This window comes from Rhinopithecus roxellana, chromosome 8 (assembly GCF_007565055.1).
Source record: "Rhinopithecus roxellana isolate Shanxi Qingling chromosome 8, ASM756505v1, whole genome shotgun sequence".
Classification (NCBI taxonomy): Eukaryota; Metazoa; Chordata; class Mammalia; order Primates; family Cercopithecidae; genus Rhinopithecus; species Rhinopithecus roxellana.
In genome coordinates, this window is record NC_044556.1 from 18,007,375 (window position 1) to 18,033,784 (window position 26,410).

Genomic DNA, 26,410 nt, shown 5'->3' on the forward strand with positions numbered 1-26,410 from the left:
TCATGAGTACAGGGCCTGCCACTTGTCCAGAGCGCCACGATTGGGAACGTACTTGACCCATCTGGGATGAGCCGCTTCTCAGCCACCATGTCTTCAAATTCGTTGGCATTGAACTTGGTGAAGCCCCACTTCTTTGAGATGTGGATCTTCTGGCGGCTGGGGAGCTTGAACTTGGCCCTGCACAGGGCCTCAATCACATGCTCCTTGCTCTGCAGCTTGGTGCAGATGGACATAACTTGGCCAATGTGAACCCTGGCCACAGTGCCCTGGGGCTTTCCAATGGCACCTCGCATGCCTGTTTGGAGCCTACACTGGGCTAATGCAAGGTCAGAAACATGAACATCCATCTGAAAGTACTGTCTCCAAGGTCCCTTAGAGCAACCCATACAACAAACAGGTTGCATCACTACCAGGGAAGCTGCTGTTTGCAGCCATTGCACACTGGGCCCCCATGAGGAAAGGAACTCAGTCGGAATTATTATTATTTTTGAGATGGAGTCTTGCTCTGTCGACCGGGCTAGTAGGCAGTGGTGCAAACTCAGCTCATTGCAACCTCTGCCCCCCAGGTTCCGGCAATTCTCTACCTCAGCCTCCCAAATAGCTGGGATTACAGGTGTGCACCACCACACTCAGCTAATTTTTGTGTTTTTAGTAGAGATGAGGTTTCACCATGTTGGCCAGGCTGGTCTCGAACTCCTGACCTTGTGATCTGCCCGCCTGGGCCTCCCAAAGTGCTGGGATTACAGGCGTGAGCCACGGCCCCCAGCCAAAAATTTTTTATTTTATTTTATTTATTTTTTTTTTTTGAGACACAGTCTCGCTCTGTTGCTCACGCTGGAGTGCAGTAGTGCAATCTCGGCTCACTGCAACCTCTGCTTCCCAGATTCAAGCAATTCTCCTGCCTCAGCCTCCTGAGTAGCTGGGATTAAAGATGTGCGCCACCACGCCCAGCTAATTTTTGTATTTTTACTAGAGATGGGGTTTCACCATGTTGGTCAGGCTGGTCTCAAAATCCTGACCCGTGATCCACCCGCTTTGGCCTCCCAAAGTGCTAGGATTACAGGCGTGAGCCACTGCGACCGGTCTGAAAAATTTTTTAAATTGTTGGACTGGCCAGCACAGTGGCTCACGCCTGTAATCCCAGCACTTTGGGAGGCCAAAGCGGGCAGATCAGTTGAGGCCAGGAGTTCAAGACCAGCCTGGCCAACATAGTGAAACCCTGTCTCTACTAAAAATACAAAAATTAGCCAAGTATAGTGGTGTGTGCCTGTAATCCCAGCTCCTCAGGAGGCTGAGGCAGGAGAATCGCCTGAACCCGGGAAGCAGAGATTGCAGTGAGCTGAGATCGTGCCATTGCACTCCAGCCTGGTGACAGAGTGAGACTCTGTCTCAAGAAAAAAATAAACAAACAAACTGTTGAACTAAACATACAAGAATCATAGCCAGGCACAGTGGCTCATGCCTGTAATCCCAGCACTTTGGGAGGCCGAGGCAGGCGGATCACAAGATCAGGAGTTCAAGACCAGCCTGGCCAACATGGTGAAACCTGGTCTGTACTAAAAATACAAAAATTAGATGGGCATGGTGACGGGCACCTGTAGTCCCAGCTACTTGTGAGACTGAGGCAGGAGAATCGCTTGAACCCGGGAGGTGGAGGTTGCAGTGAGCCTAGATCGTACCACTGCACTCAAGCCTGGGTGACAGAGTGAGACTATGTCTCAAAAAGAAAAAAAAAAAAGAATTCTAGCCAGGTACAGTAGCTCACACCTGTAATCCCAGCACTTTGGGAGGCCAAGGTGGGTGGATCACGAGGTCAGGAATTCAAGACCAAGCTGGCTAACATCGTGACACCCTGTCTCTATTAAAAATACAAAAATTGGCCGGGCGCGGTGGCTCAAGCCTGTAATCCCAGCACTTTGAGAGGCCGAGGCGGATGGATCACGAGGTCAGGAGATCAAGACCATCCTGGCTAACCCGGTGAAACTCCGTCTCTACTAAAAAAATACAAAAAAACTAGCCGGGCGAGGTGGTGGGCGCCTGTAGTCCCAGCTACTCGGGAGGCTGAGGCAGGAGAATGGCGTGAACCCGGGAGGCAGAGCTTGCAGTGAGCTGAGATCCGGCCACTGCACTCCAGTCTGGGCGACAGAGCGAGACTCCGTCTCGAAAAAAAAAAAACAAAAAAAAAAACAAAAATTAGCTGGGCGTGGTGGCATGCACCTGTAATCCCAGCTACTTGGGAGGCTGAGGCAGGAGAATGGCTTGAATCCGGGAGGCAGAGGTTGCAGTGAGCCGAGATCACACCACTGCACTCCAGCCTGGGCGACAAATCAAGACTCAGTCATCTCAAAAACAACAACAACAAAAACCAATTGTTGAACTAAATATATAAGAATTCCAGGACAGGCGCGGTGGCTCACGCCTGTAATCCCAGCACTTTGGGAGGCCGAGGCGGGCAGATCACCAGGTCAGGAGATCACGACCATCCTGGGTAACGCAGTGAAACCCTGTTTCTACTAAAAAAAATACAAAAAAAAAAATTAGCCAGGAGTGGTGGCGGGTGCCTGTAGTCCCAGCTACTGGGGAGGCTGAGGCAGGAGAATGGTGTGAACCCGGCAGGCGGAGCTTGCAGTGAGCTGAGATCGTGCCACTGCACTCCAGCCTGGGCGACACGGCAAGACTCCGTCTCAAAAGAAAAAAACAAAAGAATTCCAGTCCTCATTGACTTTTTTTTCTTTTTTCTTTCTTTTTTTTTTTTTTTTTTGAGACTGGGTCTCCCTCTGTTACCTAGCCTGAAGTACAGTGGTGCAATCCTAGCTTACTGCAGCCTATCCTAGCTTACTGCAGCCTGGAACTCCTGGGATCAGGTAATTCTTCCGCTTCAGCCTCCCAAGCATATGGGACTACAGATGTGCACCACCATGCCCAGTTAATTTTATTTATTTTATTTATTTATTTATTTATTTTTTATTTTTTTTTTTTTTTTGAGATGGAGTCTCGCTCTGCCGCCCAGGCTGGAGTGCAATGGCCGGATCTCAGCTCACTGCAAGCCCCGCCTCCCGGGTTTACGCCATTCTCCTGCCTCAGCCTCCCAAGTAGCTGGGACTACAGGCGCCCGCCACGTTGCCCGGCTAGTTTTTTGTATTTTTTTAGTAGAGACGGGGTTTCACCGTGTTAGCCAGGAGGGTCTCGATCTCCTGACCTCGTGATCCGCCCGTCTCGGCCTCCCAAAGTGCTGGGATTACAGGCTTGAGCCACCGCGCCCGGCCTTATTTATTTATTTATTTATTTATTTTCAATGTTCAGTTTCCTTTAATGACCCGCATCTCCCTGAAGGGCAGGTGCAGGCAGCTAGGCGATGGCAAGAGATGTTCACTTGAAGATCTTGCCCTGATTGAAGGCTTTGCCCACATGCTGGAAGGCCCCCTCCCAGGAAAAGTACTCTCGAACCAGCGTCTGGGTCTCCTTGCTGCCAGGATCCAGTTTCCACCATGTGTATGACTCGTAGTCCACCTGCCAATCTAGACTCAGCGGAAAGGCAAGCTCCTGGCCTCGGAAGACCCAGACTCCAGAAATGGAGCTGCTATTGTTGGTTCCAAAGAGGATGACACTGGCGAAGGCATTCTTCCTCAGCTTGTCCAGTCGCTGGAACATTACAGTGATGAGATTGAAGCTCATGAAGGTCTGAGTGAGTTCTTCAGGGAAGCGATACTCTGAGTACCACAGAGACCAGCCGTCCTTATCAAAGTGTTCCCAGAAATATGGCAGTGCCACAGAGAGTGTGTCCTCATTGGAGTACTTGCGCTTAAATTCATCCAACACAAAGGTACTCTTGGGCAAGTGAGCGAAGGGGTCCTTGGCCTTGGGCTCAGCAGCCAGCGCCTGCTCACATTCATCCATCTCCTCCTCAGGAGCAGGGGCAGCTGCCTTTTTCTCCTCCTTCAGCTCAGCCTGGGGCTTCTGCTTCTCTTCCCGTGAACCCTTCTCTTTCCGTGGTGTATCTTTTTTAGGCTGGGTCTCTGCAAACTTTTTAGCATCAAACTGGGCCATCTTCTCACACAGCTTCACTTCCCCCAAGACAGCCCGGAACTGGGGCTGATTAATGCAGGTGAGGAACCAGCGGTTGGTATTGGGAAAGCCCTGGCGGAAAGAAGGCTCTAGGACCTGCTTATAGAGAGCCACAATAGGGTGCAGACAACTGTGATGTCAGCCAATGTCACTTGTTCGCCCACCAGAAAAGTCCTCGTCTTCAAGTGAGCATCTAGCAGCCCCAGAATTCGTCTCACTTCCTCCTTTGCATTCTCAGTGGCCTGTTTGTTGTGGTGCATGATGCCCAAGGTGGGGAATACCCAGGTACTGGCTGGGGGCACTATATCGGAATCAGCAAAGCTCACCCACTGCACCACCTGGGCTGCTCCCTCTGCAGTACTTCCCCGCAGCTCCTCGTTGCTCACATAGTAGGCAATGGCGTTGCTCTCAAACACACAGAATCCATTGTCACCCTCAAATGCCGGAACCTTGCCGGCAGGAAATTTGCGGAGAAATTCAGGGGTGTGGTTGGTTTGGCCAAAATAGAAGTGGGGTGGTGCGAAGAGCACGTGGACCTGAGCCCCGCTGTACTGAGCAGCGATGAGAGCCTTGAAGGCCTTCCAGTTTTCAGGATACGTATACAGGGTCCCAGCCGCCATGGTGATTCCGCAAAGAAAAGGGCTAATTTTTTTTAGAAACAAGTTCTCAATGTTTCCCAGGCTGGCCTTGAACTCTTGGGCTGAATGGATCTTCCAGCCCCTGCCTCCCAGTCATTGACTTTCCCACGAATGATGGCAGCAGAACCTGGGAGTGATATTATCCACAGTGTACTGTGGGCTTACTGTGTTTCAACTCTTGTAAGGATTTTGCCTACGTGATTTCATAAAGTTAAGCTGCTTGCCCAAGGCCATTCAGCTAGGATGTGACAGAGCTGGATTTAAAACTCAGGTTTGTGTAATTTCAGGGCTCTGAAACAGTCTTCATGTGCCCAAGAACTTGTGTGTTTATCTTCCAAGCTCTCAACAACCTACATGTTGTGATTACACAGACTTGCAATTAACAGAGACTCAGAGAAGTTACAAATATAATTCATAACATACACACCGTATGTAATCTCAATAACAATAATTACTTGTAAATATTAATTTTATTTATTTATTTATTTATTTATATTTTTAGACAGAGTCTTACTCTGTTCCCACGCTGGAGTACAATAGCACGATCTCAGCTCACTGCAACCTCTGACTCTCTGGTTCAAGCGATTCTCCTGCCTCAGCCTCCCGAATAGCTAGGATTATGGGCATGCGCCACCACGCCCAGCTAATTTTCGTAGTTTTTTTTTAGTAGAGACAGGGTTTCACCATGTTGGCCAGGATGGTCTTGATCTCCTGACCTCGTGATCCGTCCGCCTCGGCCTCCCAAAGTGTTGAGATTACAGGCGTGAGCCACCGCACCCGGCCTAATTTTATTTATTTATTTATTTTATTATTATTATTATTTTTTGAGACGGAGTCTCGTTCTGTCGCCCAGGCTGGAGTGCAGTGGCCGGATCTCAGCTCACTGCAAGCTCCGCCTCCCGGGTTCACGCCATTCTCCTGGCTCAGCCTCCCGAGTAGCTGGGACTACAGACACCGGCCACCTCGCCCGGCTAGTTTTTTGTATTTTTAGTAGAGACGGGGTTTCACCATGTTAGCCAGGATGGTCTTGATCTCCTTGCCTCGTGATCCGCCCGTCTCGGCCTCCCAAAGTGCTGGGATTACAGGCTTGAGCCACCGCGCCCGGCCAATTTTTGTATTTTTAGTAGAGACGGGGTTTCACCATATTGCCCAGGCCAATCTCGAACCCCTGACCTCCACCATGCCTGGCTAATTTTGTATTTTTAGTAAAGACAGGATTTCTCCATGTTGGTCAGGCTGGTGTCCAACTCCTGACCTCAGGTGATCCACCCATCTCGGCCTCCCAAAGTGCTGGGATTACAGGAGTGAGCTACTACACCTGGCCTCTTTCTTTTTTGTTTTAAGACAGAGTTTCGCTCTTGTTGCCAAGGCTGGAGTGCAGTGGGTGATCTCAGCTCACTGCAACCTCTGCCTCACAGGTCCAAGTGATTCTCCAGCCTCTCGAGTAATTGGGATTACAGGAGCCCACCATGCCTGCCTAATTTTTTTGTGTTTTTAGAAGAGACAGGGTTTCATCATGTTGGCCCAGGTGGTCTCGAACTCCTGACTTCCTGATCTGCCCACCTCAGCTTCCCACAGTGCTGGGATTACAGGTGTGAATCACTGCGCCCTGCCTGATCTTGGTTTCTAAATCCTACTCTTCAAGCAAAGGAACCGGGTTCCTTGGAGAAAATGGCTGATTCCAGGGATTTTCCACAACATTGGATCATGTTGTGGAGCTCAAGATAAATAATGCTCAGAGAATGGTGGGGACATATTTCAAGGACACAGGAGCTAATTTAAAGGGGCAGGAAAGGAAATAATTATAACCCATGAAATAAATCTATATCAGTTTATAGTGATTGTTGTTGTTGTTGTTGCTTTTTGAGACAAAGTCTCATTCTGTCACCCAGGCTGGAGTGCAGTGGCACAATCTCGGCTGACTGCAACCTCCGCCTCCTGGGTTCAAGAGATGCTCGTGCCTCAGCCTCCTGAGTAGCTATGATTACAGGCACCTGCCACCACACCAGGCTAAATTTTTTTTGTATTTTTAGTAGAGACGGGGTTTCACCATGTTGGCCTGTCTGGTCTCAAACTCCTGACCTCAGGTGATCCACCCGCCTCAGCCTCCCAAAGTGCTGGGGTTATAGGTGTGAGCCACCGCGCCCGGCCTGTTTGTTTTTTGAGACTGGGTCTCACTCTGTTGCCCAGGCTGGAGTGGGATCTTGGCTCACTGCAACTTCTGCCTCCTGGCCTCAAAAGATCCTCCCACCTCAGCCTCTTGAGTAGCTGGGACCATAGGCTCGGGCCACCGGCCCATGTTTTTTTTTTTTTTTTTTTTCCCAATTGTAGCTGTGAGGCATTTTATTACAGAAACCTGGTACTCATATACACAAACTAGTATGAATTTAAAATTCACCATACATTTTCTTCCTTTTTTTTTTTTTTTTTTTGAGACAAAGTCTCACTCTGTCGCCCAGGCTGGAGTGCAGTGGTGCCATCTCAGCTCACTGCAAGTTCCACCTCCCGGGTTCACGCCATTCTCCTGCCTCAGCCTCCCCAGTAGCTGGGACTACAGGCGCCCGCCACCACACCTGCCTAATTTTTTTGTATTTTTAGTGGAGATGGGGTTTCACCATGTTAGCCAGGATGGTCTCCATCTCCTGACCTCGTGATCTGCCCACCTCGGCCTCCCAAAGTGTTGGCATTACAGGCGTGAGCCACCGCGCCCGGCCCATTTTCTTCATTTTTTAGTTTGTCCTTTTTTTTGAGACGTGGTCTTGCTCTGTCGCCCAAGCTGGAGTGCAGTGGTGCGATCTTGGCTCACTGCAACCTCTGCCTCCCGGGTTCAAGCGATTCTCCTGTCTCAGCCTCCTGAGTAGCTGGGATTACAGGCTCCCGCCACCACGCCCGACTAATTTTTTTTATTTTTAGTACAGACGAGGTTTCACCATATTGGTCAGGTTGGTCTCGAACTCCTGATCTCGTGATCCGCCCGCCTCGGCCTCCCAAAGTGCTCGGGTTACAATTACAGGATGTGAGCCACTTCCCCAGCCCGTAAACCCTTTTTAAAAAATTCCCCAGTGCATTCCTCCAAAACAACGTGGAAGTGTAAATGGAAACCAGGGTTGGGCGCGGTGACTCATGCCTGTAATTCCAGCACTTTGGGAGGCCGAGGCGGGCGGATCACCTGAGGTCGGGAGTTCAGGACCAGACTGACGAACATGGAGAAACCCTGTCTCTACTAAAAACATAAAATTAGCCGGGCATGGTAGCGCATGCCTGTAATTCCAGCTACTCGGGAAGGCTGAGGTAGGCGAATCGCTTGAACCTGGGAAGCGGAGGTTGCGGTGGGCTGAGATCGCGCCATTGTACTCCAGCCTCGGCAACAAGAGCTTAACTCTGCCTGGGGAAAAAAAAAAGGAAACTTAGACTAAAATCAGCAAAAATGGAGTAGGTTTGTCTGAACACAGATGAGTCTGATTCCCTGCCTGGAAAGCAGGACACCTGAGTGTGGTTTGGTCGCTGACCACTGTAGCATTTCCGACCTTGCAGAGGGTTACCGCTCTGGGACGCCAATCACACCATCTATAAAATGGGACACTTCTCAGCCTTCCTTCTTCCGGGCTGCTTTGAAGTCTGGGCTTCTGGAAATACGCAGGCGCGAGACAAACTGTTTGATTGGCTATTCATTGTGATGCGCCCGCGAGCTGTAGCTCTGTCTAAGCCCCGCCTTTTCCTATCGTGACTCCACGCACGCAAGCGACTCCAGGGTACGCCGCCGCCGCGCGCACTCGCACGATCGGTGCGTGGTGACGTTGCGCCAGCGCGGGCGCCATCCCGGAAGCGCGAGCAAGGCCGCCAGATGTGCAGGTGCCGCCGCTACCGACGCCGGGGCAGAGTTTGGGGTGGGGCTGGGGACTCCAGGGCCTCGGGGAACCGGTCCGGGTCGGGCGCGGCCCCCGGGCTGCGGTGGGATGGGGTGCGCCGCTGGCCACATCTGGTCATTGCTGCTGCGCACAGGCATGAGTTTCCCCGTCTGCTCAATGGATACGCAGGCGGCGCCGCGGGCTGGATCTGGATCCGGATCAGGGGCATAGAAATTGGGGCCGCCTGTGTTCTGGGTGTGTCGTGTAACCTGGAGCTGGGCGTTGCCCGGTCTGTGCCTCAGTTTCCCCGTATTGTAGGGGATGGGGCGTGAGGGGGTATTTGCGCCCCTCCCCACTTGGGGTTTTTCAGAGCTTGGATGGCTGAGTTAAATTCTGTTAAATAACCTGAATATAGAACCGTGGTGCTTCTCTCTCTCTCCGTGTGAGTTTTGGCAACTGAGCCCGCCCCTGTGAGCCTCAGTTTCACTCGGAGATGATTGTTTGCCTCGTAACGGTGATTGAGGATTAACTGAAGTGCTCTACAAGTGTTTGCCCGTAATATGTTCTTAGAGACCCCTGGGATGCTGTCAAAATGTTGATTCCCGGGCCCTGTCCCGGGACTTCTTCACACTCCTCTTGGAGAAACAGCCTGTCCTGAGCTCCACTCGTTATCACCTTTGGTTTCAGTTGCCACAGACAGCACTGTGAGATCGTCATTCTACCTTATTCCCATTTTATGGTTGAAAAAAACTGATTCAGAAGGGTAAAGTGGCTCTGCCATGGTCAAACAGCCTACCTCTCTGTGTTTCTTCAATAAATCTACATTTGGAGTTGGGATCAGAGCTTTTGCTGGGTTAATTTCACTGTGTATGTGGGGCAGACTAGCAGTAATCAGAGGCTTCTTGTGAGAGGAAGTTGCGGGGGGGACGGGAGGGAAGTGCCAGGAACCCCCCCGGCCCTCACATCTGGGAGCCAGAGACAGAAAAGAGTCCTGTTTTGAAGCAGGAGTGTATCCCAGAAGGTCCCAATACTGTGCCTCTCTGGCACTAGCTATGGACCTCCCTCTCCAGGTGTCTTTCTTTTTTTTAAGTTGAGATGGAGTCTCCCTCTGTCACCCACACTAGAATGCAGTGGCTTGATCTCGGCTCATTGCAACCTCTGCCTCCTGAGTTCAAGCAATTCTCCTGCCTCAGCCTCCTGAGTAGCTGGGACTACAGGTGACCGCAGTCATGCCTGGATAATTTTTGATTTTTAGTAGAGATGGGGGTTTCACCATGTTGTCCAGGCTGGTCTTGAACTCCTGACCTCAAGTAGTCTGCCCACCTCAGCCTCCCAAGGTGCTGGGATTACAGACATGAGCCACCACGCCCAGCCTCTGAAACCCTTTCTGATCCAGTAGAAGTAGGTCTCTCTGTTTCTTGGCTATTAAATGTGTGGGCCTCAGAGGCAAACTATATCAGGATCCTAGATTTTTCCTGAACTCCCTAGGAGGGTCAGTGCAGTAGCCCCTCCTCCCCTGGTTGCTTCTGGAAGTCCCTGCCTGCCACTACAGTCATCTGTGTGCCAGTGAAACTGGGAACCTCAAAACCATCTGGGTTACTGGGGCCCACAGGTTGGCTGTGAGTGCCTGCAATTCTTGGCTTTAGTTTGCTAATAAAAGTGTCATGTCATGTAATCTCAGCACTTTGGGAGGCCGAGGCGGGCGGATCAAGAGGTCAGCAGATCGAGACCATCATGGCTAACACGGTGAAACCCCGTCTCTACTAAAAATACAAAAAATTAGCCAGGCGTGGTGGCGGGCACCTGTAGTCCCAGCTACTCGGGAGGCTGAGGCAGGAGAATGGCGTGAACCCAGGAGGCAGAGCTTGCAGTGAGCCGAGATCGCACCACTGCACTCCAGCCTGGGCAACAGAGCAGGACTCAAAAAAAAAAAAAAAATTTAAAAAAGCATCATGTCAGAGCTGAGTTTGAAAAGTTCTGTTGCCCTTCCCCACAACAACATTCTGACATTCTGGCAGCCCCTTGCTATGAACCAGGTTCCGGGTCAGGCTTTGGTGACAGACACACCTCTGCCTTTTTTTTTTTTTTTTCTGTTTTTTGAGACAGAGTCTGTTGCCCAGGCTGGAGTGAAGTGGCGCGATCTTGGCTCACCACAACTTCTGCATTCCGGGTTCAAGCGATTCCCCTGCCTCAGGCTCCCAAGTAGCTGGGAGTACAGGTGCCTGCCACCATGCCTGGCTAATTTTTATATTTTTAGTAGAGATGGGGTTTCACTATGTTGGCCAGGCTGGTCTTGAACTCCTGACCTCAGGTGATCCACCTGCCTCGGCCTCCCAGAGTGCTAGGATTACAGGCGTGAGCCACCGCACCCGGCCACCTCTGCTTTTTTGGAGCTGACGTTGTGGGGGTGACAGGCAAATGGGTTAGCTGATGACTAGGATAATTTCATGAAGATGTGAACCAGTGAAGCAATTAAATCAAGGTAAAGTGTGGCTGGGTGCGGTGGCTCATGCCTGTAATCCTAGCATTTTGGGAGACCAAGGCAAGAGGGTCGTGTCAGCCTAGGAATTTAGGAGCTGCCTAGGCAGCATAGCGAGACCCTGTCTCTTAACAAACAAAAACAAGGTAAAGTAGGCTGGGCACGGTGGCTCATGCCTGTAATCCCAGCAGTTTGGGAGGCTGAGGTGGGTGGATCGCCTGAAGTCAGGAGTTCAAGACCAGCCTGGCCAACATGGTGAAACCCTGTCCCTACTAAAAACTACAAAAATTAGCCAGGCGTCATGGCAGGCGCCTGTAATCCCAGCTACTCGGGAGGGTGAGGCAGGCGAATCGCTTGAACCCGGGAGGCGGAGGTTGCGGTGAGCTGAGATCGCACCATTGTGCTCCAGCCTGGGAGACAGGAGTAGAACTCCGTATCAAAAAGAAATAAAAAAGTGGCCGGGCGCAGTGGCTCAAGCCTGTAATCCCAGTACTTTGGGAGGCCAAGACGGGTGGATCACGAGGTCAGGAGATTGAGACCATCCTGGCTAACACGGTGAAACCCCGTCTCTACTAAAAAATACAAAAAAAAAAAAAACTAGCCGGGCGAGGTGGCAGGCGCCTGTAGTCCCAGCTACTCGGGAGGCTGAGGCAGGAGAATGGCGTAAACCCAGGAGGCAGAGCTTGCAGTGAGCTGAGATCCAGCCACTGCACTCCAGCCCGGGCGACAAAGCGAGACTCCATCTCAAAAAAAAAAAAAAAAAAGAAATAAAAAAGCAAGGTCAAGTAGTAAGAGAAGCAGTAAGAGTGACTGGAATAGGGGTCCCTGACCTCTTGGGAGAGGAGACATTGGAGGTGCTGATGATTTGCTGAGGCAGCCACACATATTCAGCTTGTGAGGACAGCAGGTGTGTGACGTGGAATGAGGGAGGAAGCTAGCAGATCTGTGCAGATGAGAGGTGCCTGTGGTCTTGGGCTCATGGAAGAGGGAGGTGATGGGATTCTAATGTGCTTGGGTACAGTTTACAAATACAACCTCTCTTAGTTTGCCCAATACCTCCAAATTCCTGGGCTGGCACACCTGAGGTTCAGGTGGCATGACAGCCACAGTCACACATCCCCACCGTAGGATACCACCACGGTTGGGTTAGATTCCAGCACATGGGGGTCCCGGCCTGGCCTCTTTGTCCCACCTCACCTGGTGACTGGTGCAGACCACTCTGTTCTTGCCTGTTTCAGGCAGCGGAGGAGGAGGAAGAGATGGACCTCCCGGACTCGGCCTCGAGGGTCTTCTGCGGCCGCATCCTGAGCATGGTGAACACAGATGATGTCAACGCCATCATCCTGGCCCAGAAGAACATGTGAGTGGCGGCTGGGGGATGTGAGTGTGGGAAGGAATCCACGGGCTGGCCAACATTCTTGTCTTGCCCGCCCCTACCCGGGGCCCACACTGGTGATAAAATGAAGGAAATGAGCAAATCTGTCGCTGGCTCCAAAGTAAATTCCTTCCCGGCCTGGAGGCGAGGCCTTGGCACGGGAAGCAGGGCTTTGGGGAGGTTTTGCAGCTGTGGAGGTTTGAAGGGCCGCAGGGGCTCCGGACCCGAGGCCTGGGGTGGGGAGAGTTGAAGGACCAGAGGAGACCATATGCAGGGTTTTTTGTTTATTTGTTTCTTGTTTTTGAGACAGAGTTTCACTCTTGTTGCCCAGGCTGGAGTGCAATGGCGCGATCTCGGCTCACTGCAACCTCTGCCTCCTGGGTTCAAGTGATTTCTCCTGCCTCAGCCTTCCAAGTAGCTGTATTACAGGCATGTGCCACCATGCCCAGCCAATTTTTGTATTTTCAGTAGAGGCAGGTTTCACCATGTTGGCCAGGCTGGTCTTGAACTCCTGACCTCGTGATCCACCTGCCTCAGCCTCCCAAAGGGCTGGGATTGCAGGCTTGAGCTGCTGTGCCTGGCTGGTCTCCTATTTTTTTTTTTTTTTTTTTTTTTTTTTTTTTTTTTTTTTTTTTTTTTGAGGCGGAGTCTCGCTCTGTCGCCCGGACTGGAGTGCAGTGGCCAGATCTCAGCTCACTGCAAGCTCCGCCTCCCGGGTTTACGCCATTCTCCTGCCTCAGCCTCCCGAGTAGCTGGGACTACAGGCGCCCGCCACCTCGCCCGGCTAGTTTTTTTTGTATTTTTAGTAGAGACGGGGTTTCACCGTGTTAGCCAGGATGGTCTCGATCTCCTGACCTCGTGATCCGCCCGTCTCGGCCTCCCAAAGTGCTGGGATTACAGGCTTGAGCCACCGCGCCCGGCCGTCTCCTATTTTTTTAAGTCAGATTCAGATGTGGCTCTGGGGAACTTCCAGACTGAGGGGAGACAAAGCCAGACACAGACCCTCCTGGCCCTATGGTGTCAGGGCTGGGCCAGAGGAACAACCTGGGGCTAGTGGAGTTGAGTCTGATTGGGCCGGGCGCAGTGGCTCACGCCTGTAATCCCAATACTTTGGGGGGCCGAGGTGGGCAGATCATGAGGTCAGGAGATTGAGATCATCCTGGCTAACACAGTGAAACCCCGTCTCTACTAAAAAAAAAAAAAAAAAAATTAGCCAGGTATGGTGGCGGGCACCTGTAGTCCCAGCTACTGGGGAGGCTGAGACAGGAGAATGGCCTGAACCCAGGAGGCGGAGCTTCCAGTGGGCTGAGATCACACCACTGTACTCCAGCCTGGGCAACAGAGCAAGACTCCATCTCAAAAAAAAAAAGTCTGATTGAACAGGTAGACAAGGCTACATGAGAAGGACACCCTTGAGTAGGGTTTTGAAGGTTGAATAGGAGTTTGCTAGGTGGCTCAAAGAGTAGGTAGAACTCTGCAGGACAAAGGAACAGCCCATGCAGAGGTTGTGAAGCAGGCAAGGGCTTGGCATGAACAGTCAGCTGTGCCAGGTTGAGCAGGGCCCCGAAGCTGGGCAGCTCATGCCTTCTCTCCACCATCAGGCTGGACCGCTTTGAGAAGACCAATGAGATGCTGCTCAACTTCAACAACCTGTCCAGCGCCCGCCTGCAGCAGATGAGCGAGCGCTTCCTGCACCACACAAGGACCCTGGTAGAGATGAAACGGGACCTGGACAGCATCTTCCGCCGGATCAGGTGGGTGCTCAGCCTCACCCCAGGGCCCCAGCTGACCTCTGCCTCCACCTCCCCACCTAAGCCTCAGTTTCCTTCACATACCAGTATAAAGGGGAGATTTCTTTTTTTTTTTTTTTTTTTGAGACGGAGTCTCGCTCTGTCGCCCAAGCTGGAGTGCAGTGGCCGGATCTCAGCTCACTGCAAGCTCCGCCTCCTGTGTTTACGCCATTCTCCCGCCTCAGCCTCCGAGTAGCTGGGACTACAGGCGCCCGCCACCGCACCCGGCTAGTTTTTTGTATTTTTAGTAGAGACGGGGTTTTACCGTGTTAGCCAGGAGGGTCTCGATCTCCTGACCTCGTGATCCACCCGCCTCGGCCTCCCAAAGTGCTGGGATTACAGGCTTGAGCCACCGCGCCCGGCCAAGGGGAGATTTCTGTTCGTTTTACAAGGCTTCGCTGTACACTTAAGGGTCTGGGACAATTCCAACCTTGGGATAAAATCTTTTTTTTTTTTTTGAGACGGAGTCTCGCTCTGCCGCCCAGGCTGGAGTGTAGTGGCCGGATCTCAGCTCACTGCAAGCTCCGCCTCCCGGGTTCCCGCCATTCTCCTGCCTCAGCCTCCCGAGTAGCTGGGACTACAGGCGCCCGCCAGGTCGCCCGGCTAGTTTTTTGTATTTTTAGTAGAGACGGGGTTTCACCATGTTAGCCAGGATGGTCTCTATCTCCTGACCTCGTGATCCGCCCGTCTCGGCCTCCCAAAGTGCTGGGATTACAGGCTTGAGCCACCGCGCCCGGCCTGGGATAAAATCTTGACGTAAGTTTATTTACTGATTGATTAATTGATCAAGACAGAGTCTTGATCTGTGGCCCCAGCTGGAGTGCAGTGGCGTCATCTTGGCTTACTGCAACCTCTGCCTCCCGGATTCAAGCAATTCTTGTGCTTCAGCCTCCTGAGTAGCTGGGATTACGGGCATACTCTACCATGCCCAGATAATTTTTGTTGTTGTTGTTTTATTTTTGAGATGGAGTCTTGCTCTGTTGCCCAGGCTGGAGTGCAGTGGTGCAATGTTGGCTCACTGCAACCTCCGCCTCCCGGGTTCAAGCGATTCTCCTGCTTCAGCCTCCTGAGTAGCTGGGACTACAGGCACATGCTGCCATGCCCAGCTGATTTTTTGTATTTTAGTAAAGACGAGGTTTCACCGTGTTGCCTAGGCTGGTCTCAAACTCCTGAGCTCCGGCAATCCACCTGCCCTGGCCTCCTAAAGTGGTGGGATTACAGGTGTGAGCCTAATTTTTGTATTTTGTGTAATTTTTGTATTTTTTTTTAGTAGAGACAGGGTTTTCCCATGTTGGCCAGCCTCATCTCAAACTCCTGGCCTCAGGTGATCCATCCACCTCGACCTCCCAAAGTGCAGGGATTATAGGCATGAGCCATCACGCTCAGCCTTGCAGTTTATTTATTCTTCAAAAACGCAACATAGTGCAGCTGAGCGTGGTGGCTCACGCCTGTAATCCTAGCACTTTGGGAGGCTGAGGCGGGCAGATCACAAGGTCAGGAGATCGAGACCATCCTGGCTAACATGGTGAAACCCCGTCTCTACCAAAAATACAAAAAATTAGCTGGGCGTGGTGGCGGGCGCCTGTAGTACCATCTACTTGGGAGGCTGAGGCAGGAGAATGGCGTGAACCCGGGAGGTGGAGGTTTCAGTGAGCCGAGATCACGCACTGCACTCCAGCCTGGGTGACACAGCGAGACTCTGTCTCAAATTTTAAAAAAAATAAAAAAGGTAACATAGTGCTAGACACATAATGAAAAGGCAGGAATGGCCAGGCACAGTGGCGCATGCCTGTAATTCCAGCAGTTTGGGAGGCTGACGCAGGCAGATCACCTGAGGTCAGGAGTTCAAGACCAGCCTGGCCAATGTGATGAAACCCTGTCTCTATTAAAAATACAAAAAATCGCCGGGCACGGTGGCTCATACCTGTAATCCCAGTGCTTTGGGAGGCCGAGGCAGGCGGATCACGAGGTCAGGAGATCGAGACCATACTGGCGAACATGGTGAAACCCCGTCTCTACTAAAAATACAAAAAAATTAGCCAGGCACAATGGCGGGCGCCTGTAGTCCCAGCTTCTCGGAAGGCTGAGGCAGGAGAATGGCGTGAACCCGGGAGGTGGCGGAGCTTGCAGTGAGCCGAGATCGTGCCACTGCACTCCAGCCTGGGTGACAGAACGAGACTCCGTCTCAAAAAAAAAAACAAAAACAAAAACAAAAAATCAGCTGAGCATGGTGGCATGTGCCTGTAATCCCAGGTACTCGGGAGGCTGAGGGAGGAGAATCATGTGAATCCAGAAGGTGGAGGTTGTAGTGAGCCAAGATGGCACCACTGCACTCCACCCTGGGTGACAGAGAGAGATTCTGATCTCAAAAAAAAAAAAGTTTATCAGAGTAGAGGAGGCCACATGTAAGAAGGGGCCTTGTAGGGGGAGCCCCCAGCCAGTGCCTAGGCTCAGAGCACCCAGAGTCTTAACTAGTTGGGGGTCGTTGCCTACCCTGGGGCTGGAGGCCGGCTGGTGGGCGACTGTCAGGGCCGTGGCTGTTGGGCCGAGCACCTAGAGAGAGTGAAGATGTGAGGTGAACAGTGTGGGGGTTCTCCCTCCTGTCTCCCCTTGCCCTCAGCTGGCAGCAGGGGCCTGTGACCGGCACAAGGCCTGGCCTGCCTGCTCAGCAGGTTAAGCCCTGTGTGCCTTCTCTCCCCTGCAGGACGCTGAAAGGGAAACTGGCCAGGCAGCACCCAGAGGCCTTCAGCCGTAAGTGCCACGCAGGGCTCCTGCTCCCGAGCATGTCAGCACTCTCTGCCCAGGGCAGGCTTCTGGAAAGCCACCTTAGGGCCTGATACTGAGACCAGGCTGTAATGGGCAGTGGGTCTGGAGAAACCTGGGGCGGGGGGCAGGGGCGGGGTGCTGGCCTGGTCCTCTCGGCAGCCTACAAAGCGGGCGCTAGGACGGGAGTCCGTGCCCTGTGGGGAGGCCGCACAGGGAATGTGGATAAGCAGCCATGATGATCCTTATCCCTGTGGGCATCATGAGCCCCTATGAACCAGGCTGTTACCCACAGTCACCCATGAGGTGGGGACTGTGAGTATCCCCGTTTCATGGAGAGGGAAACAGAGGCCCAGAGGGGCAGGACTTGAGTTCACATCCGTCTGGCTAGAGAGCTCGTGTGTTCTCTGGGGTACCACTCCATGTTGCCACCACCTTAAAGGGCTCTGCAGGCTGAGCCTGGGTTCACCCCATCTGTTGAAAAGGCTGACGGCTCTCCATCCTAGGGCCTCCAACAGCAGTTTATAGAGCAGAGAGCCAGACTGAGGGGAGATCATGTACCTAGCCCAGGTAGTGCAGTGAGCCAGGCTCGCCCTCACGGCTCCTGTAGGCCCAACCCCAGAGCTTGTGTCCCTTCCTCACCTCACCTTCAAGGGAGAGCTCTTCCCTGCCTGGACGTCAGTTTCCTCCTCTACAAAATAAAAATGGGCCAAGTCTGCCGGGCGTGGTGGCTCATGCCTGTAATCCCAACACTTTGGGAGGCCGAGGCAGGTGGATCACCTGAGGTCAGGATTTCGATACCAGCCTGACCAACATAGAGAAACCCCGTCTGTAGTAAAAATACAAAATTAGATGGGCGTGGTGATGGGCACCTGTAGTCCCAGCTACTTGGGAGGCTGAGGCAGGAGAATTGCTTGAACCCGGGAGGCGGAGGTGCAGTGAGCTGAGATTGCACCATTGCACTCTAGCTTGGGCAACGAGAGCGACACTCTGTCTCAAAAAAAAAAAAAAAAAAGGGCCAAGTCATGCCCCCATGGGGTGAGGGCAGCCGTTATGGGTCACATGGACAATAAATCCTACATCACAGTGCTTGGCAAGGTGACAAAACCAACTCTTGGGCCTCCTTCCTCCAGATATCCCAGAGGCATCCTTCCTGGAGGAAGAGGATGAAGACCCCATCCCACCCAGCACCACGACCACCATTGCCACCTCAGAACAGAGCACGGGCTCATGTGACACTAGCCCCGACACCGTCTCGCCCTCCCTGAGCCCTGGCTTCGAGGACCTGTCCCATGTCCAGCCTGGCTCCCCAGCCATCAACGGCCGCAGCCAGACAGATGATGAGGAGACGACGGGCGAATAGCCCTACTGCCCGGTGCCTTGAGGGGTCTCAGGGCAGCGGCATACAAGGTGGCAGCGGGTAACCCTGCCTTGTTCTGTCACCCAGGGCTCCTAGAGGAACAGGGCTCTCTCCCGAGGAGTGTGGAATTCCTGGGGGGTCTTTAATTCTGGCTCCTTCCTTCCTCAGAACATCTCTCTTCTGCAAGACCCCTCTGCCATGCCAGGGCACGCCCATTCCGGCTGGAGTTGCAGGGCTGGGCACGGGAATTTTTCCAGAGCTGAGCCTGACATCTGCTCTGAAGAATGCTTAAAAGGTTCCCAGAGACCGGAGCCATATGTCCCCCATCCCCAGTCAGGACCTCCTTGAGGTGCACAAGCACGGTCTCCTCTGAGTTCACCCCAGCCCACCCCTGCACCCACTAATTCTGCTTTTCCTGCCCCTTGCTCCGTAAAAGTATCAAATACTGTCTCCTTGGTATCTCAAAGAGGTTTCTGAGATAGGTAGAAGTCTTGAGATGGAGGCTGGCCATCCATTCAGCCCTGAGCATGCTGAGGCCTGTGTTTCTCTGAATAGAGGTGTGGAACCTGAGGGGCCAGCAGGCCTCTCTGAGGGCCTCCATGGAGCAAACGGAGCCACCTTGGGAAAGAGTTTAATGGAATATTTTTGTACCCAATGTTTACAGATGCTGTTGGGAAGTTATCAATAAAAAGACACCATTCCTAAAAAGGGAAAAGTACACCTAGCCATGGCTTCTTCCATCCTTAGGCCAAGCAACCCAAAAGATGGGCAAGTGCTGGATGTGGGGCTGGGGGCCCTGCTGGAGGGAGGTGCAGACAGTCAGGCACCACAGAGCTAGAAAGAGACGTGGCCCTTTTTTGGAATCCCCCTGGTGGGAGCTATAACTACCCAAGTTCCCGTCACCAGCTAGGTCTTCCCTCACACTGCTCTCACTGCTCACAATACTACTGTTCCCATCCTCCTTTCATAATTCCTCCTCCAGATCTCAGTCTTCCTCCAGATTTGGGAGCCACACTAAATCCATTCCCCATCAGACACACTCCGAGGGTTACCTCATCTTCTGAGTACTTAGAAATTATGTTGTTACGACCGGGCTTGGTGGCTCATGCCTGTAATCCCAGCACTTTGGGAGGCTGAGGTGGGTGGATCACCTGAGGTCAGGAGTTCGAGACCAGCCTGGCCAATGTGGTGAAACCCCGTCCCTACTAAAAATACAAAAATTAGCTGGGCGTGGTGGCGCACACCTGTAAACCCAGCTATTTGGGAGGCTGAGGCAGAATTGCTTGAATCCAGGAGGCAGAGGTCGCAGTGAGCCAAGTTCGCATCACTGCACTCTAGCCTGGGCAGCAAGAGCGAAACTCTTGTCTCAAAAATGAAAAAGAAATTATGTTCCTAAAGGCATCTTCCCAGACATGAGAGTGTCTGCTTTTGCCTGGTATAGTAGCACCTGCAAATGTTCAAGGAACAGGTACCCCTGTTAAGCCTACAGGTGACTTCTCATTGCTCCCCATCTTCTCTGTACTCAGCACTTTTGTATTTTTTATTTATTTATTTTTTTGGAGACAGCATCTCTTTGTTGCCCAGGCTGGAGTGTAGTGGTCCAATCATGGGTCACTGCAACCTCAAACCCCTAGGCTCAGGCAATCCTCCAACCTCTTAAGTAGCTGGGACTACAGGTGTGTACCACCACACCTGGATAATTTAAATTTTTTTTTTTTTTTTTTTTGTAGAGACAGGGTCTTGCTGTTTTCCAGGCTGGTCTTGAATTCCTGGCCTCAAGTAATCCTCCCTCTTTGACCTCCCAAAGTGCTGGGATTACAAGTGTGAACCTTGGCACTCGCCCTGGCTCTTTTTTTTTTTTTTTTTTTTTTGAGATGGAGTCTCACTCTGTCGCCCAGGCTGCAGTGCTGTGGCATGAACTCGGCTCACTGCAACCTCCACCTCCCGGGTTCAAGTGATTCTTCCTGCCTCAGCCTCCTGAGTAGCTGGGATTACAGGCATGCGCCACCATGTCCAGCTAATTTTGTATTTTTAGTAGAGATGGGCGTTCTCCATGTTGGTCAGGCTGGTCTCCAACTCCCGACCTCAGGTGATCCACCCGCCTCTGCCTCCCAAAATGCAGGTGTGAGCCACCGGGCCCTGGCACTTTTTAGCCACCCACAAATCTGGATCCTACATTGAAAAGAGACCCTGCCGGGCGCAGTGGCTCACACCTGTAATCCCAGCACTTTGGAAGGCCGAGGCGGGCGGATCACCTGAGGTCGCGAGTTCGAGACCAGCCTGAACAACACGGAGAGACCCCCCCCCCCCCGTCCCCACTAAAAACACAAAATTGGCCGGGCATGGTGCGCACACCTGTAATCCCAGCTACTCGGGAGGCTGAGGCAGGAGAATTGCTTGAACCCGGGAGGCGGAGGTTGCGGTGAGTGGAGATCCCGCCATTGCACTCCAGCCTGGGCAACAAGAGCGAAACTCCGTCACAAAAACAAAAGACCTTGAGTCCCGCTTGGCACCTTTTGTCAGGCACCACCACCTTTCTGGTCGAATGCGGTAGTCCCGTCAGCTCTCCCTGCTGCTGTCCTGAAATCCATTCAGGGACAGCGGCCGAGAGCTTTATAACAACCGATTACAGGTGTTAGGTGCTTTCCCAGCCCCGATTCCTGCGTCCTGGACCCGCAGTCCTCTGCTTAATACCTTTGCTTTATTAGAAAACGTTCTCCTCTCCTCCGTTCAAGTATTCGCTGAGGGCCCGCCAAGCGTCAGCGGTTGTCAGTGGCCCAGAGGCAGCGGGCGCAAACACCCAGAGAGGTGCAATCATCTCCTCTAGTGATTCGGCGGGCGGGGGCCATACCCGGAAGCGGATGGGGGACGCTCACCCACGTGCGCTGCGGCTTCGTTTGCCAGCATCCAAGATGGCGGCAGGACGGGGCCCAAGGCGCGGCGCGAATTGTGACGCAGGCGTCTGGCGTGCTCCGTGCGCAAGCGCCTTCGGCGGAGATTAGGTGGTTTCCGGTTCCGCCGTCCTCTTTTTCTTCATCGAGGCGGCTGAGCTGGTTGGTGGCGGCGGTCGTGCGGGTGAGCGCCGGTCCGAGGGCGGGTGTGGGCCTGCGGGAGGCCGCAGGGGCCTGGGCGGCAGAAGAGGTGGCCCTGAGCCGACTCATGCGGGCCAGTCTCGGCGGGGTAGCTGGGCAGGGCTCTCGAGGTCGCGACTCCGAGTCCAGACCTGGGCCCAGGAGGCGAGCGCCGTTTTGGAGAGGAGCCTGCGTGCTCTGCCTGCCAGCGTGACCCCACGAGGCCTCGGGCGGGAAGGCGTCCTCTGGGCAGATCCGAGTTAATGAGAGAGAGGTATTGAGCGTGTAGCGTCAACTCTGCCCGTCACTGCGTGTTTATACTTTGGAAATACTAAATTCCTCGAGCTGAGTCTCCATACCTGGCTCCATTACTACGTCTGTAAGGAGGGGCTGGTGGTAGCGTCTGCCTTTTAGACTCGACTCTTCTTTAGACTACTTGTGTTTTTTTCAGGAGTCTCGCTCTGTCGCCCAAGCTGGAGTTCAGTTGTGCGGTCTCGGCTCACTGCAACCTCCACCTCCCGGGCTCGAGCGATTCTCCTGCCTCAGCCTCCCGAGTAGGTGGGATTACAGGCGCACGCCACCACGCCCAGCTGATTTTTTGTGTTTTTAGTCGAGACGGGGTTTCACCATGTTGGCCAGGCTGATCTCAAACTCCTGACCTCAAATGATCCATCTGCCTCGGCCTCCCAAAGTGCTGGGATTACAGGCTTGAGCCCCTGCACCCGGGCGATTCTTTATGTTTTTTTTTTTTTTTTTTTTTTTTTTTTTTTTTTTTTTTTTTTTTGAGACAGAGTCTTGCTCTGCCGCCCAGGCTGGAGTGCAGTGGCCAGCTCTCAGCTCACTGCAAGCTCCGCCTCCCGGGTTCACGCCATTCTCCTGTCTCAGCCTCCCCAGTAGCTGGGACTACAGGCGCCCGCCTCGTCGCCCGGCTAGTTTTTTGTATTTTTTAGTAGAGACGGGGTTTCACCATATTAGCCAGGATGGTCTCGATCTCCTGACCTCGTGATCCGCCCGTCTCGGCCTCCCAAAGTGCTGGGATTACAGGCTTGAGCCACCGCGCCCGGCCTCTTTATGTTTTTAAGTCAACTTTTACATGTAAACAATGCTTGGCAAGTGGTTGGTAGATACTAAGTGATGTTTGTGGTTTGGGGTCAAGACAAGAAGTGGGGTCTGGAGAGTTTTGGCGTAATTGAGAAGGAAGCTAAGAGTGTTGGGTGCCCCAGCTTGGAGTTAGGAGAGAGGCTGCGACAGAAGGCGTGTGTGTTGTAGGGGATGGCTTCCCATCCAGGCTGGCAGCAGGAGCAGCCTGTGGAGGAGCTCAGGACGTGGCTGTGGTGGGAGAGGGTGGGACGGTTCTCAGGGAAGATGGATCTGGCAAGATGATGCCAAAAGGTATTTATTCCATCAGGAGATACTGACGAGTCCTTCTGCTGCTAAGCCTAAGGAGAATAATCACAGTCTGTGTTCCTGAAGAGCGCCCATGCAGTCAGGAGGGTGGAGGATATGTAGTCCTTAGTTCAGGACATGTGTAGACTCCAGGTCAGGGTGTGTGAGAAGCTTAGTAGGGCCAGGCTTGGAGGAGTGGAAGGAAGACAGGTACTGGGGCAGGACCAGTTGGGCTCGGTGCAGGCAAAGGGATAGCAACTGGGGTGTAGGCACCTGAGCTTGCGCCACTCAGGCATGCATTGCTCACCAGTCTATCCTGCCTCCCTTCCTCCAGCAGACGCAAACATGCAGATCTTTGTGAAGACCCTCACGGGCAAAACCATCACCCTTGAGGTCGAGCCCAGTGACACCATTGAGAATGTCAAAGCCAAAATTCAAGACAAGGAGGGTGAGTTGGTACTGGGTGTGGGGGCTCTGGCTATGGACTGGGAGTCCCTCTCTGCCCAGGGGAGTTTCAGTCCTGTGTGGGTTGGTGCTGGCTTTAGACAGACCTGTTTTGCCCTTGCTTCTCCATGTGACCTGAAGAACGTCTGTTATCTCTACCTCAGTTCGCCTTTTGAGAGACTGGGGGTAGTGCTGGAACTCCCCTGCTGGGAACACTGCCAGTAGTATGCTCCACAGAGCCTCTAACTGAGCCTTCCTCCCCCTCAGGTATCCCACCTGACCAGCAGCGTCTGATATTTGCCGGCAAACAGCTGGAAGATGGCCGCACTCTCTCAGACTACAACATCCAGAAAGGTACCGGGGTTGGGGTTGCTGGGCAGGGACCCAAGATCCCCAGGTCCTAGGAAAAGAGCATTGATGGCTCCAATCAGGGGTTGGGGAGCAGTTCAAATGACTTGTGTTTTTGTTTTTGTTTTTGAGATGGAGTCTCGCTCTGTCACCCAGGCTGGAGGGCAATGGCCGGATCTCAGCTCACTGCAAGCTCCGCCTCTCAGGTTCACGCCATTCTCCTGCCTCAGCCTCCCGAGTGGCTGGGACTACAGGCGCCCGCCACCTCGCCCGGCTAGTTTTTTGTATTTTTTAGTAGAGATGGGGTTTCACCGTGTTCGCCAGGATGGTCTCGATTTCCTGACCTCGTGATCCGCCCGTCTCGGCCTCCCCAAGTGCTGGGATTACAGGCTTGAGCCACCGTGCCCGGCCGACTTGTGTTTTGTTTAAAAGAATGGGACTGGGCACAGTGGCTCACGCCTGTAATCTCAGCACTTTAGGAGGCTGAGGCGGGTGGATCACCTGAGGTCAGGAGTTCCAGACCAGCCTGGCCAACGTGGTGAAATCCCGTTTCTATTAGAAATACAAAAATTAGCTGGGTACAGTGGCTCAGGCCTGTAATCCCAGCACTTTGGGAGGCCGAGGCAGGCGGATCACAAGGTCAAGAGATTGAGATCATCCTGGCCAACATGGTGAAATCCCATCTCTACTAAAAATACGAAAATTAGCTAGGCATGGTGGTGCATGCCTGTAGTCCCAGCTACTCAGCAGGCTGAGGCAGGAGAATTGCTTGAACTTAGGAGGCAAAAAAAAAAGTCATAATGTGAATTTTTTTTATCACTGCAATAAGAAAATTAGTGTCACTTGTTGGAGTGACAAGAATTCAGTGTCCTTTTTTTGTGAGACAGTCTCACTCTGTCACCCAGGCTGGAGTGCAGTGGCGTGATCTCTGCTCACTGCAACCTTCGCCTGCCGGGTTCAAGCAATTCCCCTGTCTCAGCCTCCCGAGCAGCTGGGATTGCAGGTGCCACCACGCCCGGCTAATTTTTTTTGTATTTTTAGTAGAGACAGGGTTTCACTATGTTGGCCAGGCTGGTCTCTTAAAGTGCTGGGATTACACGCGTGAGCCACTGTGCCTAGCCTAGACTTCAGTGTCTGACCTTGCCTGAACCACTTAGAAGTCGGCTTCCATATTAGAAACCCAGGTGGATACCTCAGTTGGCATATGTGTCTCAGACTCCCCCAGGGCTCATGGTCAGGGCTGAGATGGAGATTTCCTGGGGCAGGCCTCGCTGGGACAGTGTATCTTCCACACGTGGAACACTCGGGGGATCCCGACTTGGTGTCCCCATCACACTTGAGAAAGCACCAGACAGACTATAGGCCCTGGAGGGCCCTGCCCCTCTGACTGAGGAGCTAGGGCTGGGCTCAGTCGCTGTCCTTCTGGCTGTCTCCTGCAGAGTCCACCCTGCACCTGGTGTTGCGCCTGCGAGGTGGCATTATTGAGCCTTCCCTCCGCCAGCTTGCCCAGAAATACAACTGTGACAAGATGATCTGCCGCAAGTATGTGTGCTCTGGTGCTTGGGGGGCTGTGGGGGCTGCCAGAGGAGGGGTATGCCCTCATCCGCCCCTCCTGTCTCTCTGCAGGTGCTATGCTCGCCTTCACCCTCGTGCTGTCAACTGCCGCAAGAAGAAGTGTGGCCACACCAACAACCTGCGCCCCAAGAAGAAGGTCAAATAAGGCTCTTCTTTCCTTGAAGGGCAACCTCCTGCCCAGGCCCTGTGGCCTGGAGCCTCAATAAAGTGTCCCTTTTGTTGACTGGAGCAGCAACTGGTGTCCTCTGGCTGGTCTGTCCAGGGAGGTGGCTAAAGAGTGGGCATCTCCCTTAGGGACTCTACTCAGCACTCCATTCTCTGCCACCTGTGGGGTCCTCTGTCCTAGATTCTGTCCCACCTGCATTGGTCCCTGTCCTATGCCCCTGACTCTGGATTTGTCATCTGTAAAATTAGAGTAAAAACCTCAGTCCTCCATCCTGGCGAACACGGTGAAACCCCGTCTCTACTAAAAACACAAAAAAATTAGCCAGGTGTGGTGGTGGACGCCTGTAGTCCCAGCTTTTCAGGAGGCTGAGGCAGGAGAACGGCGTGAACCTGGGAGGCGGCAGAGATTGCAGTAGGCCCAGATCGCACCACTGCACTCCAACCTGGGTGACAGAACGGGACTCCGTCTCAAAAAAAAAAAAAAAAAAACTCAGTCCTGTAATTGGTGGGAGTGAGGATCAGTTTTGTCATTGCTGGGATCTGTCAGGCACTTTGAGGTGTCCCTCAGGCCTTGGTCCTGAAGTGCCTAGGTATGTGGAGATGGGTAGAAAATTAGGTACACCCAATGGTGTAGAACATTGGTTCTCAAATTTTTTTGTTTTATAGAAATGGGGTCTCACTGTGTTGTCCAGGCTGGTCTTGAACCTGGGCTCAAGCTATCCTCCCACCTCAGCCCCTCAGTGTTGGGATTACAGGCAAGAGCTGCCATGCCTGACCCAGTTCTCAAGTTTTTTTGTGGTTTTTTGTTTGTTTTTTGTTTTTTTGAGACGTAGTCTTGCTCTGCGGCTCAAGCTGGAGTGCAGTGGTGCTATCTCGGCTCACTGCAAGCTCCGCCTCCTGGGTTCACGCCATTCTCCTGCGTCAGCCTCCTGACTAGCTGGGACTACAGGTGCCCGCCACCATGCCCGGCTAATTTTTTGTATTTTAGTAGAGACGGTGTTTCACCATGTTAGCCAGGATAGTCTCGATCTCCTGACCTTGTGACCCGCCCGCCTCAGCTTCCCAAAATGCTGGGATTACAGGTGTGAGCCAGCGTGCCTGGC

At 52.9% G+C, this 26,410-nt stretch overlaps 2 protein-coding genes, 1 non-coding gene and 2 pseudogenes across 7 annotated transcripts; 2 read left to right on the plus strand and 3 right to left on the minus strand.

The window, feature by feature from the left end:
- LOC104680674 lies at nucleotides 1-388 on the minus strand (annotated as a pseudogene).
- On the minus strand, nucleotides 355-485 carry LOC115899428. Its single transcript, XR_004059136.1, has one exon. It is a non-coding gene; the product is annotated as a small nucleolar RNA SNORA70 (small nucleolar RNA).
- Nucleotides 486-3,289: 2,804 nt separating this feature from the next.
- LOC104680626 lies at nucleotides 3,290-4,699 on the minus strand (annotated as a pseudogene). Its single transcript, XR_750481.2, has one exon. The product of XR_750481.2 is annotated as an elongation factor 1-gamma-like (transcript).
- A 3,703-nt stretch (nucleotides 4,700-8,402) lies between these two features.
- On the plus strand, nucleotides 8,403-19,036 carry KXD1 (KxDL motif containing 1). 2 transcript variants are annotated; one of them, XM_010386656.2, is made up of 5 exons: nucleotides 8,403-8,555; nucleotides 12,269-12,390; nucleotides 14,007-14,159; nucleotides 16,900-16,946; nucleotides 18,092-19,036. In XM_010386656.2, exons 2-5 carry the CDS (start codon nucleotides 12,290-12,292, stop codon nucleotides 18,319-18,321), a joined length of 531 nt encoding a protein of 176 aa, XP_010384958.1. In that variant the 5' UTR covers nucleotides 8,403-8,555; nucleotides 12,269-12,289; the 3' UTR covers nucleotides 18,322-19,036. The 2 variants fall into 2 exon arrangements, with proteins under 2 accessions (XP_010384958.1, XP_030791382.1); XM_030935522.1 differs by having other exon boundaries at nucleotides 8,525-8,590.
- A 2,199-nt stretch (nucleotides 19,037-21,235) lies between these two features.
- On the plus strand, nucleotides 21,236-25,377 carry UBA52 (ubiquitin A-52 residue ribosomal protein fusion product 1). 3 transcript variants are annotated; one of them, XM_030935523.1, is made up of 6 exons: nucleotides 21,236-21,393; nucleotides 23,110-23,223; nucleotides 23,487-23,573; nucleotides 23,700-23,773; nucleotides 25,007-25,109; nucleotides 25,194-25,377. In XM_030935523.1, exons 2-5 carry the CDS (start codon nucleotides 23,121-23,123, stop codon nucleotides 25,097-25,099), a joined length of 357 nt encoding a protein of 118 aa, XP_030791383.1. In that variant the 5' UTR covers nucleotides 21,236-21,393; nucleotides 23,110-23,120; the 3' UTR covers nucleotides 25,100-25,109; nucleotides 25,194-25,377. The 3 variants fall into 3 exon arrangements, with proteins under 3 accessions (XP_030791383.1, XP_010384962.1, XP_010384963.1); XM_010386660.2 differs by lacking the exon at nucleotides 23,700-23,773 and having other exon boundaries at nucleotides 21,237-21,393; XM_010386661.2 differs by lacking the exon at nucleotides 23,700-23,773 and having other exon boundaries at nucleotides 21,246-21,393; nucleotides 23,113-23,223.
- The last annotated feature ends 1,033 nt before the right edge of the window (nucleotides 25,378-26,410 follow it).

Excerpts from the sequence above, each read along its gene's own strand:
- KXD1 (XM_010386656.2), top strand. The coding sequence starts at position 12,290 with ATGGACCTCCCGGACTCGGCCTCGAGGGTCTTCTGCGGCCGCATCCTG. Across the intron at positions 14,160-16,899 it reads AGCATCTTCCGCCGGATCAG|GACGCTGAAAGGGAAACTGG; the intron begins GTGGGTGCTCAG and ends TCTCCCCTGCAG. Across the intron at positions 16,947-18,091 it reads GCACCCAGAGGCCTTCAGCC|ATATCCCAGAGGCATCCTTC; the intron begins GTAAGTGCCACG and ends TCCTTCCTCCAG.
- UBA52 (XM_010386660.2), top strand. The coding sequence starts at position 23,121 with ATGCAGATCTTTGTGAAGACCCTCACGGGCAAAACCATCACCCTTGAG. Across the intron at positions 23,224-23,486 it reads CAAAATTCAAGACAAGGAGG|GTATCCCACCTGACCAGCAG; the intron begins GTGAGTTGGTAC and ends CCTCCCCCTCAG. Across the intron at positions 23,574-25,006 it reads AGACTACAACATCCAGAAAG|AGTCCACCCTGCACCTGGTG; the intron begins GTACCGGGGTTG and ends TGTCTCCTGCAG.